Source organism: Orcinus orca, chromosome 1, assembly GCF_937001465.1.
Source record: "Orcinus orca chromosome 1, mOrcOrc1.1, whole genome shotgun sequence".
Classification (NCBI taxonomy): Eukaryota; Metazoa; Chordata; class Mammalia; order Artiodactyla; family Delphinidae; genus Orcinus; species Orcinus orca.
Window position 1 is genome coordinate 123,820,098 of NC_064559.1, and position 18,082 is coordinate 123,838,179.

The following is an 18,082-nucleotide window of genomic DNA, read 5'->3' on the forward strand; positions in this document are numbered from 1 at the left end:
AGGTCATCCCGGAGGCCGCCGCCGTGGCTCTAATTCTCGTGAGAACCCCATAACCAGTTTCAGGGAAGTGCAGGGAAAACTGACTCGTTGGTGGGACGTGAGGGCTTGCGGAGCGCCAAAGGCGAGCCCGGCGGGCCAGTGCTGGGCGCCCACGGTGGTTAGAACTCCTCTTCCAACGCCTCTCTGGGAAATTGTTTGGGTAAGGTCAGGTGGTCCAACACCTGAATGATTAAAAGTTGTTACCCTTGGGGGGAGAAATGGGGCAAAGGAGGACTGGCTCTTGAAGGTGGGCTAGAAACTACAAAACCGAGCTTCTTGGGAACGGCTTTTTAGTCTAACAGGAAGTGGAGCGTCACCGAAAGGGAGGGGCGGCCACCCGGGACTGCCCTCTTCTTCAGGCTCTCTCTTTGTGGGCAGCGTTTCATCCAGGTTATCAATCCAGCGAGTAATGCCGGGTGAAGGCACGCTGCTGGGTTTGGAAAAAAAATGAAAAATGAGCAAGCGAGACCCCCCTTTCGTTTCATCATAACCAAGCTGGAAGCAAATAAATCGGCTAGGTCCCACTGCAGTCTTCTGCGCTCGAGGTAAGGAAATAGGAAAATGCTCTCGTGTTAAAAATCTTTTTGCAGTGAGAATATATGTGTTTTGCACTCCTTCTTGGAACTTTGTGAGTGTGTGGGGTAGTGATTCTGTGGTTTTATTTTTGAAAATAAAATTTACTTATTCTACAATTTTTTTTTAATGTTCGTGTTAATTAAACTGCTGTGTAAAAACAGCTAGATTTCAGAAATTAAGTTCTGGAAAGAGTATTTTGTCTTTGTCTTTCTTGGCGTATATTTCATTATTTTAATTTGAACATAGAAATATTTTCAATTAATAACATTTACTTATATTTTTAGGAAGCTTTTATATTAGCCATAGACTGAGTTTTACTGTACTGCACTGCTGGGGAAACGTTAAGTGGGTACAAACTAGGTTGAAGATAAATATTTCCACAGCGATTGAGTGTTTCTCCAAAGCTGCTTTATTTCAGTATGATGTAACTGGGAGTGGGGGTGGGGTGTGCATATATGGAAATAACTAAATTTCAGCAACTGGTTTCCAGCGTTCTCTTAACTCATCCAGGTCAGCTGCAATCTGAGCCTGTGTTTTTGTATTCTGCCTTTGAAAATAAATTCTACATTTTGCCCTATATTGCTGCAGATGAGAAATTGTTCACCTGGGTTATGGAGAAATCTGCAATACCCTTTTTCAAATAGTTTTGAAATAAGTTGGAGAAATTGAAGTTTAATTTCAGTTACAGTGGTCCTGGAACTCCTAAATTCCCCACTGCTCACTCCCCAGAATATAAGATAGCTATTCCGGTGAGGGCCTTCTTTCAAAAAGTGGCAATGCCACTTCACATCTTTCATTCTTAGACGACATAATTACCAACTTCAATACTAAATATTTTATTAGAAATATAAATTGGACACTAAATCAGGAAAAGTGCTATGAGTGGAAAATGTTTGACATGTCTCACGTGATTTGTCATCTTGAAATAATGTTTGTCCCATATATGTTAACCAGTATATGTTGTCATATCAAAATTAAAGTTAGTTTCATTCATTCAACAATCATTTAATGAGTGTCTACTATGTGCTAAGCTCTGTGCTGGGCATGGGGTGGGGGAAGGGAGGTAGCTTAAAAAGCCTGATAAAGTTCTTTCCCTGGAGGAATTTTATGGGAAGAAGAAGCGGGATGTGAGGAGAGGGCAAATCAGTTCAGGATTTTAGAACTAAATGATATTTAAGATGTGCACAAGAGGTGCTTTTGGTGTAGCGAGGAGGAACAACTGTCACCTGATGAGTCCAGATACATGCTAAGCCATCCCTTTACCCCTTCAGTAACTTGAATCATGAAAGAATATAAGTTTGGAAAATCAAAAATGATTCTTCAGGTCTATTCAGGTGGTCATTACAGATGCAGTATCTTGCTGGTCTCCAGTCAGTTCTGAATTCCTTCATATGTTATGGATTTATAAGATCATGAAATAGGTAGATATATTAATGAACATTTTAAACCAATAAATGGATTTCTACCCTGAATTTTTAAATATTTGTTTAGATCATCTACTAATTAATTGCATTAGGTTAACTGTGCAGACTATATGGGGGAAAAAATCCCTAACTTCTTAGACATGTGATTAAGGACTGTGAGAAATGAAAGCCGAGAAGATTAAGGGACAGAAGCTCATCTCCAGCCAAGGTTCCAGCTCCTTTTGGGCAATAGTAAGGAATAGGAAGGATGCCATCTGTCATTCCTCAGTAATCAACGCTGACATTTACCTGCAACCCTATTATAGACCCTGAGTTTTTTTAGTACTTCAAATTGAATGCCTTATGAACCTTTAGTGAAAAAAGGAGTTTTGATGGTAGATAAAACTACAGATACTTAAAAATCTAGAAATTGAATACAAGTGCAGGTTGCTAATGCATTCAGAGGTCTTGCTCCATGGCATATATGTTCTGGTTTCAAAAGTGTAAACACATTAGATCATCAGCATGATGTGAGTTTATTCTGCTTCTGGATACCTAAGAGAAAGATGAAAATAAAAAATATAGCAATGTTAGCACCAACCTGACTGGTAGCACCTACCTAATTGCCTAAATGTAGTTTTTAGAACACAGTATAGCAAATTTTAATTTCTAAAAATAATTCAAAGCCTATGGACGATAGCATTAAAAAGCATTTTTTTTAAATTTCCTGGTGATTGACAAAAACATCACAGAAAATTCTTTGATTTCCCTTAATAGTGCCAAGAGAGCCTGTTCCTATCAATTACTGAAGCCATAAGGAAAATTTTTTTAAAAAATTAAAACTTTACCATAATGAGGTAAGTACCAGTATTTTTTTTTTTACTTTTTAAAAATTGTGGTAAAATACACATAATATTTGCCATCTTAACCATTTTTAAGTGTACAGCTCAATAGTGTTAAGTGTATTGACATTGTTGAGCAGCCAATCTCAAGAACTTTTTCAGCCTGCAAAACTGAAATTCTATAACCATTAAACAACAACTCTCCATTTCTCTGTTCCCCGGGCCCCTGGCAACCACTATTCTACTTTCTGTTTCTATGAATTTGACTACTCTATATTCCTCATGTAAGTGAAATCATAGCGTATTTGTCCTTTTGTGCTGGCTTATTTCACTGAGCATGATGTCCTGAAGGTTCATCCATGTTGTAGCATGTTTCAGAATTTCCTTCCTTTTAAAGCCTGAATAATATTCCATTGTATGTCTATACCACGTTTTGTTTATCCATTCATCTGTCAATGGACATTTGGGTTGCTTCCATTTTTTGACTATTGTGAATAATGCTGCTATGGACATAAGTGAAATACCAGTATTTTTATCTGAGAAAAATTGTTTCCTATAGAGGTGTTTTTGTTTCCTTGGAAATAAGAGTTTTTACTTGAGCCAGGGTCTGTTAGAAAATACTGTATTGCCTGTTTTAGATCTTATCCATTGAAATAGTATTCCAGGTTATAGTATAAAGTCAATACCTACAGAGTTGAAATATTCTTGTAGACTAGAACAAAGCTGAAAACAGAAACTACTTGAAAGACACTAAAAATACAATGTAGGTCAAGTGTGAGAGTCGGGAGTTTGTTTGGACCCACCACTCTTTCTGTGGCTCAGGAAACATCATTTAATATTCTCAGTCTCAGCTAGCCCATCTACAAAATGGGGTGGGTATATTTTAATTCCCGTGTCTCTGAAGGTTTGAAACATTACTGATTTGAGTTGTTAGGTAACATAAAGAGGGAAGAGGTCTGATAACTTCCATTACTATTGCTAAGCTCTGTGAGGGCAGGAATTGATGGCCTTGCTCATTACCATCCCTAGTGCCTGACAGTGCTGGGCTCGTGCATGGTAAGCACCTAGGAATGTTTATGGACTGACATAACTACTATGGATATTCTGACCTTCCTCTAATAAAGTTAGGAAGCTCATATGAATTAAGATTACGTCTTTGTTAGGTTTAATATCTAAGGCTATTTACAAATCATAATTCATGTGTATGAAATCTGTTTCTCTTAGAGAAACGATTTTGCAGTGTGAGTTTATTGCTGAAAACCAGTGTTGTATAAAAGGGAGAGGGTTCCATAGAATATTCCAAGTTTCTGTTGCCCAACAATCTTGCCTCCCCTCCATCTTCCTGTGACTAAAACAGAGAGAAGTTCAAGTGAAAAGCTTCAGTGTCCTGGAATGGTAAAAGTAATGTATTTGCAGATGTACTTGGCTTCTTTTTGACCCATTTCTGGAACTGATTTTGCATGGCACTGTACTGAGCTAAAAATGTTTTTCTATTTCTAGGCTTTCTTCTTAGGATGCATTGACTCCTTGGATCCTTATAAGTCGTGGATGTTCCTCTTAAGAATAAGTCCATTCCTTCTCCTGCCCTGATATATGCCCATAAGTTTGGTCATCCCCAAACACCACCATCATCATTATCATACAATTAATTGTCAATGCCTGGAGAAAGATGCAAGACGAGAAGGAAGTTTCATCTAGCATAATTCAGACCTGTGCACTTTGAGGGTAGAGAAGGCCTCACTGCCTCAGTAACAAATAGCTGGATTGAAGGACGCAGTGCTTTAAGAAGCCTTTATACATAATATTTATGTTATTTCTTCTTAAATCAATGATGAGAAAGCAAATCTATTAATTGGTAGTAGCTGCCTGAAGAAGTATTGAGAAGCAATTTGATGCTTTGTACAGGATGCTTAGGAGGGGAAAAACAAAACGCCAGGACTGTCAGGCAGCCTTTGCTACTGATAACAGGGTGAGATTAGGGAGGGAGGTGGAGACACAGGTACTTAGTGTCTGCTGTCTGTTTTAAATGGTGTCTTCGGTGTTTATTTGAACTTGATTTACCTGTAAGGGAATGGCTCACTCAATCTTGCTGCCAGGAGAAGAACTTGCTCTAATTTAATGTGACCAGTGCAGAAATTCTTTCCTTAACAGCTTGAAGTGAGAAATGACCTGTTGCAGCAACTTCTGTTTTTCAAATGTGATACTGTAGGAAATTCAGCTATTTATCAATATGTTTTAGCACCTCTGTTTCAGAACTATAGACTCAAAATGCAGTCTATAGTCCTAAGCTTTCTAAATGACAGGACTTAGATTGGCTACTGGTGATCATGTATATGTTGTTGTTAAAGTGATTTTCTATTGACAGTATATGTGCATCTGCATCAGTTCAGGCAAATTCCTTATGCCTGGACCTTGGGTTCTTTATCTATGAAACAAGGAAGCTGGCTTAGGAGGGCTCTGAGGTCTCTTTCAGTTTTCTGAGTTTATGATGTGTTTGTATCATAAGGCATATAGATACTGGGGCAGTTTTGGAGACATTGCTTTATCCTTCATTGAGCGTAATACATAGCAGTAGGGATTTCAGGGGCCACCTGGCTAGCAGTGTTCGTGTTCAAGGTAAAATATATGTAGAGCAGGGCTTCTCCACCTTGGCATCACTGGCATGTTAGGCCTGGATAATTCCTTGCTGTGGGGCCTGTCCTGTCCATTGTAGGATGTTTAGCAGCAGCACTGCCATCTGCCCACCAGAGAGCAATAGCATCTCCTAGCCCCAGTCACAGCAATCAAAAATGTCTCCCGACTTTGCCCCATGTTCCCTAGAGAGCAAAATCGTCCCTGGTTGAAAACCGCTGGTCTAGGAGATGCTATGTAACCATATCAAAATAACTAAAAGGATGTGCTCTCTACTCATGAGGAACTAAATAAGTTAACATATGTGCAAAAAATATCATCTGGGGATCTTTGATTTTGCAGATGATTAGGAGAAAAAGAAGGATTTTTGTTTTGCTGACATTTACTGTGTTTATCAAAGTCACATTTAGTTTACTATAGTCATAGATGGAAGAAGGGCAGAAAGGGGATAGACTAAGAACTGTCAGATCCTTTTTGGAATGAGGCAGGGTGCCAGGAAATATATATATCAATAGATATAATTTTAAATTAAATAATTTTAATTCTTGGTTCTTTCTAAATAAGACATAGGTTATCCAGATGTATTCATTTTCATATCCCCCCATTCAAAACTCAAAGCTGTGATTTAGGTGATAGATTCTTCTCTGGACAAAGGACAGAAGAAAGCTATAAACTGAAATCCAGATAGCTATGAAGTCATCATCTCTCTCCATACTGTTCTAAGGCTGTTTGCAGTAGGCCTACAATAAAGTTCCAGACTTCGGCTATTCTCAAAGTAGAGATGCCACTTGCACTGCAGTCTATAAAGTTTTTGTTCTTGCTTTTCTATGTAGGCTACAAATGTAACATAATTTTATCAGGCGATATCATTTAATAAATACTACATGAAATATTTACATTGTTTTTCCAAAGATATAAATTATATCTCTCAAAACATTTTTGATACAAGTAAAATAGGGGATTAGAAGCTATCTGAAAGAGGAAATTTCTATGACAGATAAAGTGGGGTAACTCCCACTTTAAAGTATAGATAAAAGTGAAACAGTCGTTCACAATTATCTTTGACAATGTATATTTATAGTAGGCTATAGAGATGAATCTTCATTACTTTTTCTCCACTAAAACTGCCAGGTAGCTATTAATGTCTGTTTTAGAGACTAGAGACACTGCTATGTAAGTTTTATAGTATGTTACTCCTACTCAGCTGAAGAAAATGAACATAAATGAACATAAAGATCTTAATCAGGGTATACTTTAATGCAGTTGTCAGGAGTCTTAACTCTGAGTGCTTATAAACAGCCATTTTTATGCAGAACTGAAAATATGTTTTATGAGACCTGCTTTTGAGTCAGTATTAGAAGGATTATCAAGGCCTTTGAACCAAGATTATTAATTCATAATGGTTTCTCTTTGGTTTACCACATTAACAGTATATGTTGTTTTAGTAAAAGGGTGTATACAGTGAAAAGATTTGTGCTCTCAAACCTTAAATCACCATCCTTGAAAAGTAATCATGGTAAAGCTGAAGTTACTTCAAAAATAATTCATTTTGTTCGTATCTTAGAGTGAAGCTATGATAAAAGGAGAAACACAAAATTTCTTTTCTTAACAGAACAGGCTGCAGAGAAAGTCCAGGAGAGAATATCCTTGAAAGCTCTCCAAAAAGATTACTGCAAGGGAACATTTCTTTTCAAATCTGGACTTTTGAAAAGTGAGAGTTGCTGAATGACAATGACCATTCCCTTGTCCTTATGAATAAGTTCTTCCTTTGCTTGCACAGGCCTCAGCGCATTATCACATCATGGGGTGTGTTCCCCTATAAGCCTTGCAATTCTCCAGTCCCCACTTCTGTGAACTTTAAAGAGAGATGTTAAAGGCACGGTCTATATGGGCTCTCTATGTCCTTGCTGACCTGTATAGAGAAAAACTGTTGCTACAGTTACAAAACACACCTCACAACGTGAAACAAGATCAGGGGAATGTGACTGTCACTTTAACTCCACCACTGCCAAGTTTCCTCGATGAAAAACAGAAGACTGATCGGACATCATTTGGATAGCCAAGTGAGATTTCATTTGGAACCTAATCTGATAGACAGGAAGATTTGGACTAGTTTTAGGATTGTCTGTAGAATGGTGGCCTAGCTGCAGATGCCCAACTGAAACCACAAGGTGCAAAATCAAGAGCTTACATACAGACACAGTGCACTTTTTCATGAAGGAAACCAAAATAAACTGTACAGAAGCAGTGTTATACAAGGAAGAACAGTGACAGTGGCTTGTACAGTTAGCACACCACAGGTGTGAGTTAGCAGTGAGAAGTCTTTTCCAACTTGATATTATTTATCTGTAATAAGGAATAGATAAGGGTATCTGTTTATTGTATAGCCTGAGAGGAAAAATTCTATTAAAAGTAGTAAGAGTGGATAGACCATGGGTCAATTAAAGTCATCAAGAATAATAATATCTCATTCTTTCTGGTTCTGAGAGATCTGTTTTTTTTCCTTAAAGATATGTTTTATATGTCTAGAAACTCCTGGTTGATTTTTGTTTTCAGTCTTTTTATAAGTAAATTTCTTTAAGCTTTCTTTTTCCTCATTTCAGGCTTTTGTACTTGAGTAGAGTAGTAGAATAGATCTAGGAAAAGTTCTGAGATGTATTTGAAGGCTCAGCTGCCAGCATGGAAAATGAGGCCATCCCTCAAAAGCTTGTGGAGGCTTGTGGAGGAGTAAGTAAAGTAAGTAAATCAAAAGCAGAAATAGCAGAAGAATCAAACAACAGCAGCAATTGAAAGCCAGCAGTTCTCCAAAACGAGGCAGTAGGGGTGATAATGAAACTGTATTGGAAGCCAAGAAATCAGAGTTCTGGGTATCTGTAAAACAGTATGAGATTTAACCTTTCCTTACATTTGTGACTGAGTTTTGATCAGACAAAAAATTTTGACCAATAAATCTCCAGGCCACATCCCTTGGTTTTTGTTCGCCTACTCTTCTGTAGCCATCTCAGGCAGATCCTGTAGGTATAGTGAGGAATACGAGAGTCCAGAGCTGATGACAATACCTGGTGATCCTCATGTTCTGTGACGGAGGTTGCTTTGGAAGCTCAAGAGCCCTACCTCAGCACATCCCGCATTTGAAACTGGCAGTACACTCCCCAGCCCATGATGATGAAAAAGCCTGGGCTGTGGCAGTTTTTTTTTTCCTGGATAAAAATCCTAGATCCATTACTTCAGTTGTTTAGTAACCTTGAGAAAGTTATTTAACCTCTGTAAGCATCCAAATACTATTAAATGGGAATAATAATACTAGTAAAATATAAACAAGATTCTGTTGCTCCCCTGATCAAAACCCTCCAATGGCTTCCCATCTCACTTAGAATAAAATCCATACTCCTTACTCAGGCCAACAAGATCCCCCATAATCTGGCCCTTGCTTATCATGTCATTCTGATTTATTCTCTTCGTTACCATCATGCTGAATTAGCTTTGAGTTTATTTACTTTGTTATCTGTTTGGCCCTACTATTTCCTCTGCTACTAACAGCAGAGACTTTGTCTATCTTATTCATTGCTATATTCACAGAATCTAAAACAGTGCATGGTACAGTAAGTGCTCAGTGGTTATTTGTTTAATTTACTGAGTAAGCACATACTATGACATGCAAAGCACATAGTACAGGGCCTAGAATGTAATAAACCCACTATAATTGTTTGCTTCTGCTGCTATTACTATTATTTCATATATTAGGGTTCTGCACATGATTTCACTTGGAAAAAAGTTTGCTACCAAAATGTAAGTTTAAAGTTAGTGTACTGAAATATAGATATATCAGAACATCAAGTTGTACACCTTACATATATACAACTTTTATGTGTCAACGATATCTCAATAAAGCTGCTTAAGGAATTAGTATACTACCAAGAAAAATATAATCCCATCTGAAAAAAATAATCTCAGTTCCAAATGTTTAGTAGTGAAATGAGGGCAAATTTTAAAATGCACTGCTTAATTCTTCCTGTTCGGTGTGTAGATAACCCTTTGTCTGCAGCTGCAAAGCGAGCAGGCCCAGAAGGAAAGGTTTATTCACTGTACTTTTTATCTAAGGCCAAATCACCTTATCAAAGAGGCAGGGTGAACTGAACTTGAGTCAGCTAAAAGATGATTAACCTCTCTCCTCAAAAAAGCAAAAACAAAAACATGGTAACTAGTAAGAATGCTAAGATTCTGCATTTTATTTCCATTTCTACTCCAGGTGTTGCCACATCTGCAAACTCCCTGGAAGAGTGATGGGGATTCGAGTACTGCGTTTCTCTTTGGTGGTAATCCTTGTGTTACTGCTGGTAGCTGGGGCTTTGACCGCTTTACTTCCTAATATCAAAGAAGACAAGATGCTCACTTTGCGCAGGGAAATAAAATCCCAGGGCAAGTCCACCCAGGATTCCTTTACTCTCATAATGCAGACGTACAACAGAACAGATCTCTTGTTGAGACTTTTAAATCATTATCAGGCAGTACCATATCTGCACAAAGTGATTGTGGTGTGGAACAATGTTGGGGAGAAGGGACCAGATGAGTTATGGAACTCTCTAGGGCCTCACCCTGTCCCTGTGATCTTCAAAGTACAGACAACAAACAGGATGAGAAATCGACTCCAGGTCTTTCCTGAACTAGAAACCAATGGTGAGTTGCAGCTGGGTTCTTAGTCTGGCAGGGCTGCAGCTAACCAGAGCTGGGGGTGGGTGTGTGGCTTTTGGGCCTTCTACTTGTCTTAATTGCCTGGAGAAGATAGGGAAATTTAATCATAAGAAAGCATTTTGAAAAACTTAAGGGGCAGTTTCCAAGATGTCAAGAAGCAGTCTCCTGGGGAAGAAATCGCATATATCTTGCAACAGTGACAAAGAGGTTAATACTGTGAAAGAAGATATGCTATGATTACATATTACTGCATCACAGAAGTTAGTAAAATGCCATTTAACTTATGCTTAATGTATTTTTTGCCGCCTCCTTTTCCTCCCACTCAGCAGTTACATGAGATTGTAATTTGCTTAAAAGAACCTTGGTTTTATTTATTTATAGGTTCATTAGTTTCTAGGATAATGGATGATAAATACATGATAATTTCCCCCTCAGGAAATTATAAAAATCAATTACATTTCAAGTAAAAACTTTCTCTGCTAGACAAATCTCTCCAAGAATACATTTTTTTATTTACTGAATTTCATTCAGAAAATACTTCATTTGAATGACTTATAAAAACACCACTGTATCTTATAACTTCTGTCTTCATTTCCAAACTGTTTGATTTAAATTTTTTTCCTTTCATTTCAGCGGTGTTAATGGTAGATGATGACATGCTAATTAGCACCCAAGACCTTGTTTTTGCTTTCTCCGTGTGGCAGGTAATGTTACTACATCCTTTATGAAATCATCCGTATAAAGTCTGATCTAGTGTTTAACCAGAGCAGCATGGTTTAATGTGAGAGTCACCCAAACCAGCGTAGACAGTATTTATCTAAAAGGTAGATGAATTTGTCATAATCAGATTTCCTGAGCTCAGTTAAGCTAATCTGAAAGTTACAGTATCTTTTATCTGTATTTGATTTATATTTGGTATATTGGAAAGAAGAGCTAGAACTGACTTCCAAAGAACAATGAGGAAACGATCTGGTATATGATAGAGCAAAGACTAAAATCCAGAGGCATTTTCGCCTGTATCTCAAATGAGAAGTGTATTTCTGTATTAATATTGCACAGAACTTCCTTTGAAAGAAACAATTTATTACATCCATAAAATTTAATTCTGATTCTGAGACCATTGTTTAAAAATTAATAATACTGATAATAATTCTGCATGGACCATTGTAGTGGCAGTTTCCCCCACCCCCACCCCCTTAAATTCCAAGCTGGGATAAACAGGCATAAATTGCCTGGTATCTATAAAAACTCCTTTTTCCTACTGAATATGTGTTAATAGTAGACAGCTTTTACAAGTTGCACTACAAGTACCTGAAACCAGAACTGCATACAAATACTTTGAAGCCCTGTCCAATAATTAAACACTGTGCTACCCAATAAATGGTCTAATTTGCACTATAGTAACTCTCCTTAATTAGCGACTTGGGATGTAACAACATTAGGTATTAATGGTAAGTGGTCACAGTACTCTGCAGATATCATCATTCTCAAAACTTCAGTTTTCAGCTTCATGCCTAGTGTACTGATCAACAGATTTTTTCCATATCAGCAGTTTTTCCAGCCCTATAAATAAAAGCTTCCTAGGCGAAAAGTTCTAATGTAATACTCCAGCTGTGAGATTTCTATTTCAGGTAAAAAATCAATTTCCTGAAAATATCAGGGTGGGGGGAAATATGAGAACTGCGGTTAATTAGAACAATCCAAGTAAACCATAATTAAAGATGGATAAATATGACTTTAGGTTTTATTCATAAAACCATCAAGAACAGTTTCAATCCATTGCGCAAGATAATTTGACTCCTAAAGTTCTGTCCCATCAGTGCCCTGCATAGTGTAGTGATTTGGGGCCTAGAGAGACGCAAGATTAGAGCAGACAGGTATCTGTGCCTTTGCACTCACCCATCACCTCCACTTGCAGTGCTTTACCTTTTCCACCTCCATTCATCCGTGAAATCTCTTTCATCGCATAGATTAAGTGACACATCTTCTCTGAAGGCTCCCAGCCTTTACACTCAACCCTTGACATTCCCCTTTGCTTCCCAGCAGCACAGTTGTCATCCTGTCCTCGGTGCCCCCCTGAGAATTGCACAGCTGCATTTACAGCTTTTTCACACTGTGGTAATTCCTGGTTCACATATCTGTATCATACCCTCTCTAGACTATGCGTTCTTTGAAATGGGATTTAACCCACCCTGACTTGTGTGCGTGTGTCCCTAGTTTAGTGTCTGTTCTGTCAATGAATGAAACTCAAGTTATTTGTGAGATTGAACTAAACCTTTTAATTCTATAAGTTCATGCTTCTTTTCCATGATTCTCTGCTTTTCTTTGCTGATTTTTGTTTTATTTTTAGTCACTCTCATCCTACTATTATTGTTTTAATACTATCCTTCAAAGATCCTGACACATCTTATATATCTATATATATGTCTATATCTATCTATCTATCCATCTATCTATATATCTTTGAGCAACATGGATTTGAACTGTACAGGTACATTTATACTCAGATTTTTTCAATAAATACAAACCACAGTACTACATGATCGGTGGTTGGCTGAATCTAGAGATGCAGATCTGTGGATACGGAGGGCTGACTGTAAAGTTATAGACGAGTTTTCTACTATGCTCAGGGGGTCAGTGCCCCTAACCCCTGCATTGTTTAAGGCTCAACTGTATATGTGTGTGTTGTGTATATATGTGTGTATATATTTTTTTCCTTATGTTTTTAAAAAAGAGACACCCAAGCTGAAAAGAGATAAAAATAAACATCGTTTAAAATCAATGGTGACTTTCAAAAACATTGAAATCAACATGGAAAAACAGTAAAATGATACATGTAAATCCATAATTTTATATACGCCTAAGAGATTAAAACAATTTTTCAAAATAATCACATTATATCTTCTTATCTCCTGTAATAAATATCATTCATACAGTCAACTTCTCTTATAGCAAACTCTGAAAAACCAGACTCTTTGGTAACTCGAATTTATTAATATTGGATAATGTAAATTAGGAGAATATTTGTGAGGTTAGAAATTTTGTTAGAGATTTGGTTATGATGAATTGACCTTTAAACTTATCAGTACATAGATTTATGAATTTGTCTGGAGTTAAAGGAAATTGAGATGTAGAAGCCAGGAATAAAATAACATTGACAAATCAGTTTAATTCTTTCTGTAGTAAATCATTGCCTTTCACCATGTCAGCTTTAAAGAAATGCCACACTTAATTGTTCTTTTTCCATCTTTTCAGCAATTTCCTGATCAAATTGTAGGATTTGTTCCAAGAAAACATGTGTCTACTTCCTCTGGTGTCTACAGTTACGGAGGTTTTGAACTGCAAACACCAGGGTTTGGAAATGGTGACCATTACTCTCTGGTGCTGATTGGAGCCTCATTCTTCCATAGCAAATACCTTGAACTCTTTCAGAGGCAACCTGCAGCTGTCCATGCTTTGTTAGATGAAACGCAAAACTGTGATGATATTGCCATGAATTTTATCATTGCCAAGCACACTGGGAAGACTTCGGGGGTATTTGTGAAACCTGTAAACATAGACAATTTAGAAAAAGAAACCAATGGTGGCTATTCTGGAATGTGGCATCGAGCTGAGCACTTTCTGCAGAGGTCTTATTGTATAAATAAGCTTGTTAACATCTATGACAGCATGCCCTTAAAATACTCCAACATTATGATTTCTCAGTTTGGTTTTCCATATGCCAACCACAAAAGTAAAATGTGAAAGTAAAACAAACAAAAACAAACTCAAAACTGCTTGGTATTTGAGTAGCTTCTTCATGCTATGGTCGGTTTATTTATTTATTTATCTTTAAGCACATCATGAACTTTTTTCTACTCCAGAAGTCTCTACAAGGGGGAAAAAGTGCTTAGGGCTTCTAGCATATAAAATTTACAGGCACTTCAAAACCCAAGAAGCTGGTATTACCCAGATAGGTCTTCCTGTGAGAAGTTTTCATCCACAGATATGATTCCTTGGTCAACAATTTTATTGTTTACATCCTGAGACCGTTCTACAATTTAAAAAAAATTTTTTTATTGAAGTATAGTTAATTTACAGTGTTGTGATAATGTTCTACAGTTGTTTTGACTCCTGGCACTTACCTTAAGGACCTTTAGCAAGCTGTTTCCAGGATCAGAAACTCAGGACAGGTATTTCTCAGCTTTTTCATTAAAGGATGATTATTTTCATTTGAAGCCTGAAATGCCTCTTCAACAAAAGCCTGTGGCATAGGGAAAAGCCATGTGAGGAGAGAATAGTCTCAATCCCATATAAAAATGAGTGGAAATTTTGTGACTATCAGTACTTCCCTTGTGGTCCTTCCAACCAGCCCTTTCCAGGACTAACTTATCCCAGCATGATTTTGGTGTAACCATCAGTGCTTTTATTTCTGTGGATATCTGTTGTGACTGGGAGGGTTAATTTTAGTAGCTAAAGGATGTCTAGTTGTTCACTTGATTTTTATGAACATTTACTGCATGGATCACAAGTGCAGCCTCTGTTTCTTAACATGCAACTTATATGCAGTGAGGAGTAAATGTGTTACTAGATTCAGGTCGTGCATTTTGTCACTGAATCTGACTTTGAGATTGCACATTAATTCTTAGATTTTACATAAAGTATGTATTGTTTAAGAAACATGTATAAAATAACTCTTTTGAAAGAATGTTTAAGTAGGAACTGGTAGAAATTACAACCCTTACTATCAAATGATCTTTATTGTTATAAAAGCGTAGGTTATCTCCTGGATACTAAAACGTGTGTATTACGCACTAAGTCAATCTCTTGCATTCAGAACTTCTTCCCTCCACACAGCAAAAGATCCAGAGATCATTTCAGTTACATAGATACAGGAAAAAATAAGAGACCTGAGTCATAGTAGAGGAATTCCACAGGGAGTCTGCATCAGCTGATTGTTAAGTTGCCCACTTCCTGTTATGTGAATTAGTATCTGTTCCACACGGTGTCTGTGTTTGGTCCTCGTTCACTATTGGTGGAAAGGAATACTCAGGCCTCTTTCTGCCACCTTCTCCTCTTCCTATGCCCCCTTCTGCTCCCATTATGCCGTTATATTCTCAAAATTGCAAAGCTATGAAAATAATCATGGTTAATGTTCCAACAATGAGGTCTCTGTGCAATTAGCTCAGTGTATATTGTTCCTTTACATGGGCATGTGTATGTATCTTAATGCCATCAGAGAAAGCCAATAGAACTCGCAGCCTCACTAAAAATTTATAGTGTTAATTATCTGCTTTGTCCAACCTTGGTAGTGACTTTTTGCCTCTTGAGATTGGCAGATAAATAAAATAAACTTTTACCATCCAGATGTTCTATGTTAATTAAGCAGACTCATGCTTTCGTGGTTGGTATTTACACAGATTTTCAAATATTCTCATATTTTGTTCCGAGTAAGATTAGAGGTATTAGCTACATTGCCCATGGGAAAATTTTCCAGTGGGAAAATATTCTCAGGTTTTATTTCTCATCTTGTATTCTTAAACTTATCTTCAGCATCACTTAAGTTGCTCATATCACATTTTTCAGACCTTATAGAGCAAATATGAAAGCAAAGTGAAGTTCAGTCTGTGTTACAAAAACTCTTGCATTGATTGAGGCTAGACATATACTAAAACTCTTTTTCCCTGCACCCTCTTATTCTTGCTCCAAATGATCTGGGGAAGAGAGGATGCTCAGGCTTAAAGCTACATCAGAAAAGCAATATAGCTTAGGGGTTAAATGTGCCAGTGGAGTCCTTGGGCTCAAATCCTTCCTGCATCTAATGTATACTTCACCTCTTGGAGCTTCAACTTCCTCATCTGCAAAAATGAGAATAATATCTACGTAGGGGTTTGTTTCAAGGAATAAAAGAGATAGCTTGTGTAAGTATGAACACAGTGCCTTGCCCATTTTAAATGGTCAATAAAGGAAAGATGTTGGGGTGTGTCATTGACAGTAAAGGCAGTTCATTCTACTCAACTCACCTCTCAAGCATCAGAAAGGCCCCCGGACCCACCAGGTGCGATATTTGGGAAATTGTTTCTACATAACAAATGTTTCTACATAACAGTGTTTCTGTATAATCATGGCAATTTTCATCTCATTTTCTTTATTTCAAATGCCCTTTTTCTAGTTAAAACAGTACATATTCATTCTAGCAATTTTGGCATATTCAGACCAGTATAAAGAAGAAATGAAAAGCCCCCAACCACATTAACGATGGCTAAACATTTTTGTGTCTATTCCTCCTGACTTTTCTAGGCATATATTTTAAAAGCATGATTTGTTTGGTATTTCATTGGATGGGTAAACCATAGTTTATATAATCAATCATATTGCTATTCTGTTTGATAATTTCTTATTATTGTAATAACATTTGGGTAAGTGTCCTTGCCATGAACAGATCTCTTTGAGCCTACCTATAATGATTTCTTTAAAATCAAGTCCAGCAAGTCCAATGCCTGGATCTATCTAGTCTTCATATTTTTAGGGGTTTTAATACATATTGCTATATATCCCCAAGAAACATTGCCATAGCTATAGTATTACCACATCTGAGAGCACCTGTTTCTCATCAGATTCCCAACATTGCATATTATTTTAAATTTTCTTAATTTCTCTTGCCATGCACAAATGCTGCAGAATTTGGAAGGACTCTGGCTGTGTTAAGAACTCCATGTTGAGAAGACTGAAAAAGCAGGCAATCAACTGTCAAATGAAAGATTCCAGGACAGTGTAAGCTTCAGGAATCCTGAAGTGCTTCCAGAAATTCTTTGCTCCCAGGCTTGAGTATAGGCAATGAATTGTTGGCTCTTTGCTGGTCCCAGGAAAAAAGAACTTGGAAGCAACAAAAAATGCTCACAATGGTTCCTCTGAAAAAGACCTAGGGCTTTGACCACAAAGTCAGGAGTGTATTAGTGAATGTGTGTGTGTGTGTGCCTATGTGCACGCACACCTACGTGCACATGTGGTGACAGTGGGGAGGGTAGGAGGTAGAGGGAGTGGGAAGGAAGGGGATGGAGTGGAGGACAGTGCTGTGATGGAAGAGGAAGACAGAGGTGCTAAATCTCATTGGTAGCTACGAGGACATAAATGGTGAGATCTGATCATCCTCTACCGCATGCTATTTCATAAGCCAGTTTTAATTTTTCTGCTAGTTTCCTCCAACTTTCTCTCTCTCTCCCCTTCCACCTCCTCTCCATTCATGAAGGCTCTCTCAATATAAAACCCAAATATTTTCAAAAATATACTTATTGTGGATGAAACGCAAAGAGCATTTGATTCATTGGAAACATGCACTGAGTCCTGGCTCCACTAAATTTCCTCATCTGCTGAGTGGGGTTGAAAATACCTGCCCTAAAATTTCACTGGTTGTTTTTGGTTTCAAAGGGCACAACGTGTAGGAAGAACTTTACAGTATCAGGGAAATGAAAGAATTTTTTAAAAGCCGTTACAAATAAAGAGCAGCTCAGCTGAGAGTGAAAAAAACTTGGTTGTGAATTAGTAGCTGTGTCAAAATTACACCTTAGCGCATAAAAAGAAGTGAAAATAAATATGCAAGTACCGAAAACAATTTAAGGAACCCACTTTATTAGCTCTGGCTCAGAATGAAATATTTAAATGAAGTATTTAAACTAGAGATGACTCGAGGCTCTTTCTCTTTTCATATATCAATATTTATTTTATTTAAAAAGAAAAAGGACAAAATTTTTGGTCAGAATACTTAAGTAGATTAAAAAAAAATAAATCTGGGGCTTCCCTGGTGGCGCAGTGGTTGAGAGTCCACCTGCCGATGCAGGGGACACGGGTTCGTGCCCCAGTCCGGGAAGGTCCCACCTGCCGCAGAGCAGCTAGGCCCGTGAGCCATGGCCACTGAGCCTG

At 37.6% G+C, this 18,082-nt stretch overlaps 1 protein-coding gene across 5 annotated transcripts; it reads left to right on the forward strand.

Annotated features, from left to right (window-relative positions):
- Positions 1-15: 15 nt before the first annotated feature.
- EXTL2 (exostosin like glycosyltransferase 2) lies at positions 16-15,528 on the forward strand. 5 transcript variants are annotated; one of them, XM_033433903.2, is made up of 6 exons: positions 16-584; positions 2,796-2,875; positions 7,104-7,202; positions 9,741-10,168; positions 10,817-10,887; positions 13,439-15,528. In XM_033433903.2, exons 2-6 carry the CDS (start codon positions 2,871-2,873, stop codon positions 13,925-13,927), a joined length of 1,092 nt encoding a protein of 363 aa, XP_033289794.1. In that variant the 5' UTR covers positions 16-584; positions 2,796-2,870; the 3' UTR covers positions 13,928-15,528. The 5 variants fall into 5 exon arrangements, with proteins under 5 accessions (XP_033289794.1, XP_004263135.1, XP_033289796.1 ...); XM_004263087.3 differs by lacking the exon at positions 7,104-7,202; XM_033433905.2 differs by lacking the exons at positions 2,796-2,875; positions 7,104-7,202 and having other exon boundaries at positions 16-199; positions 418-584.
- The last annotated feature ends 2,554 nt before the right edge of the window (positions 15,529-18,082 follow it).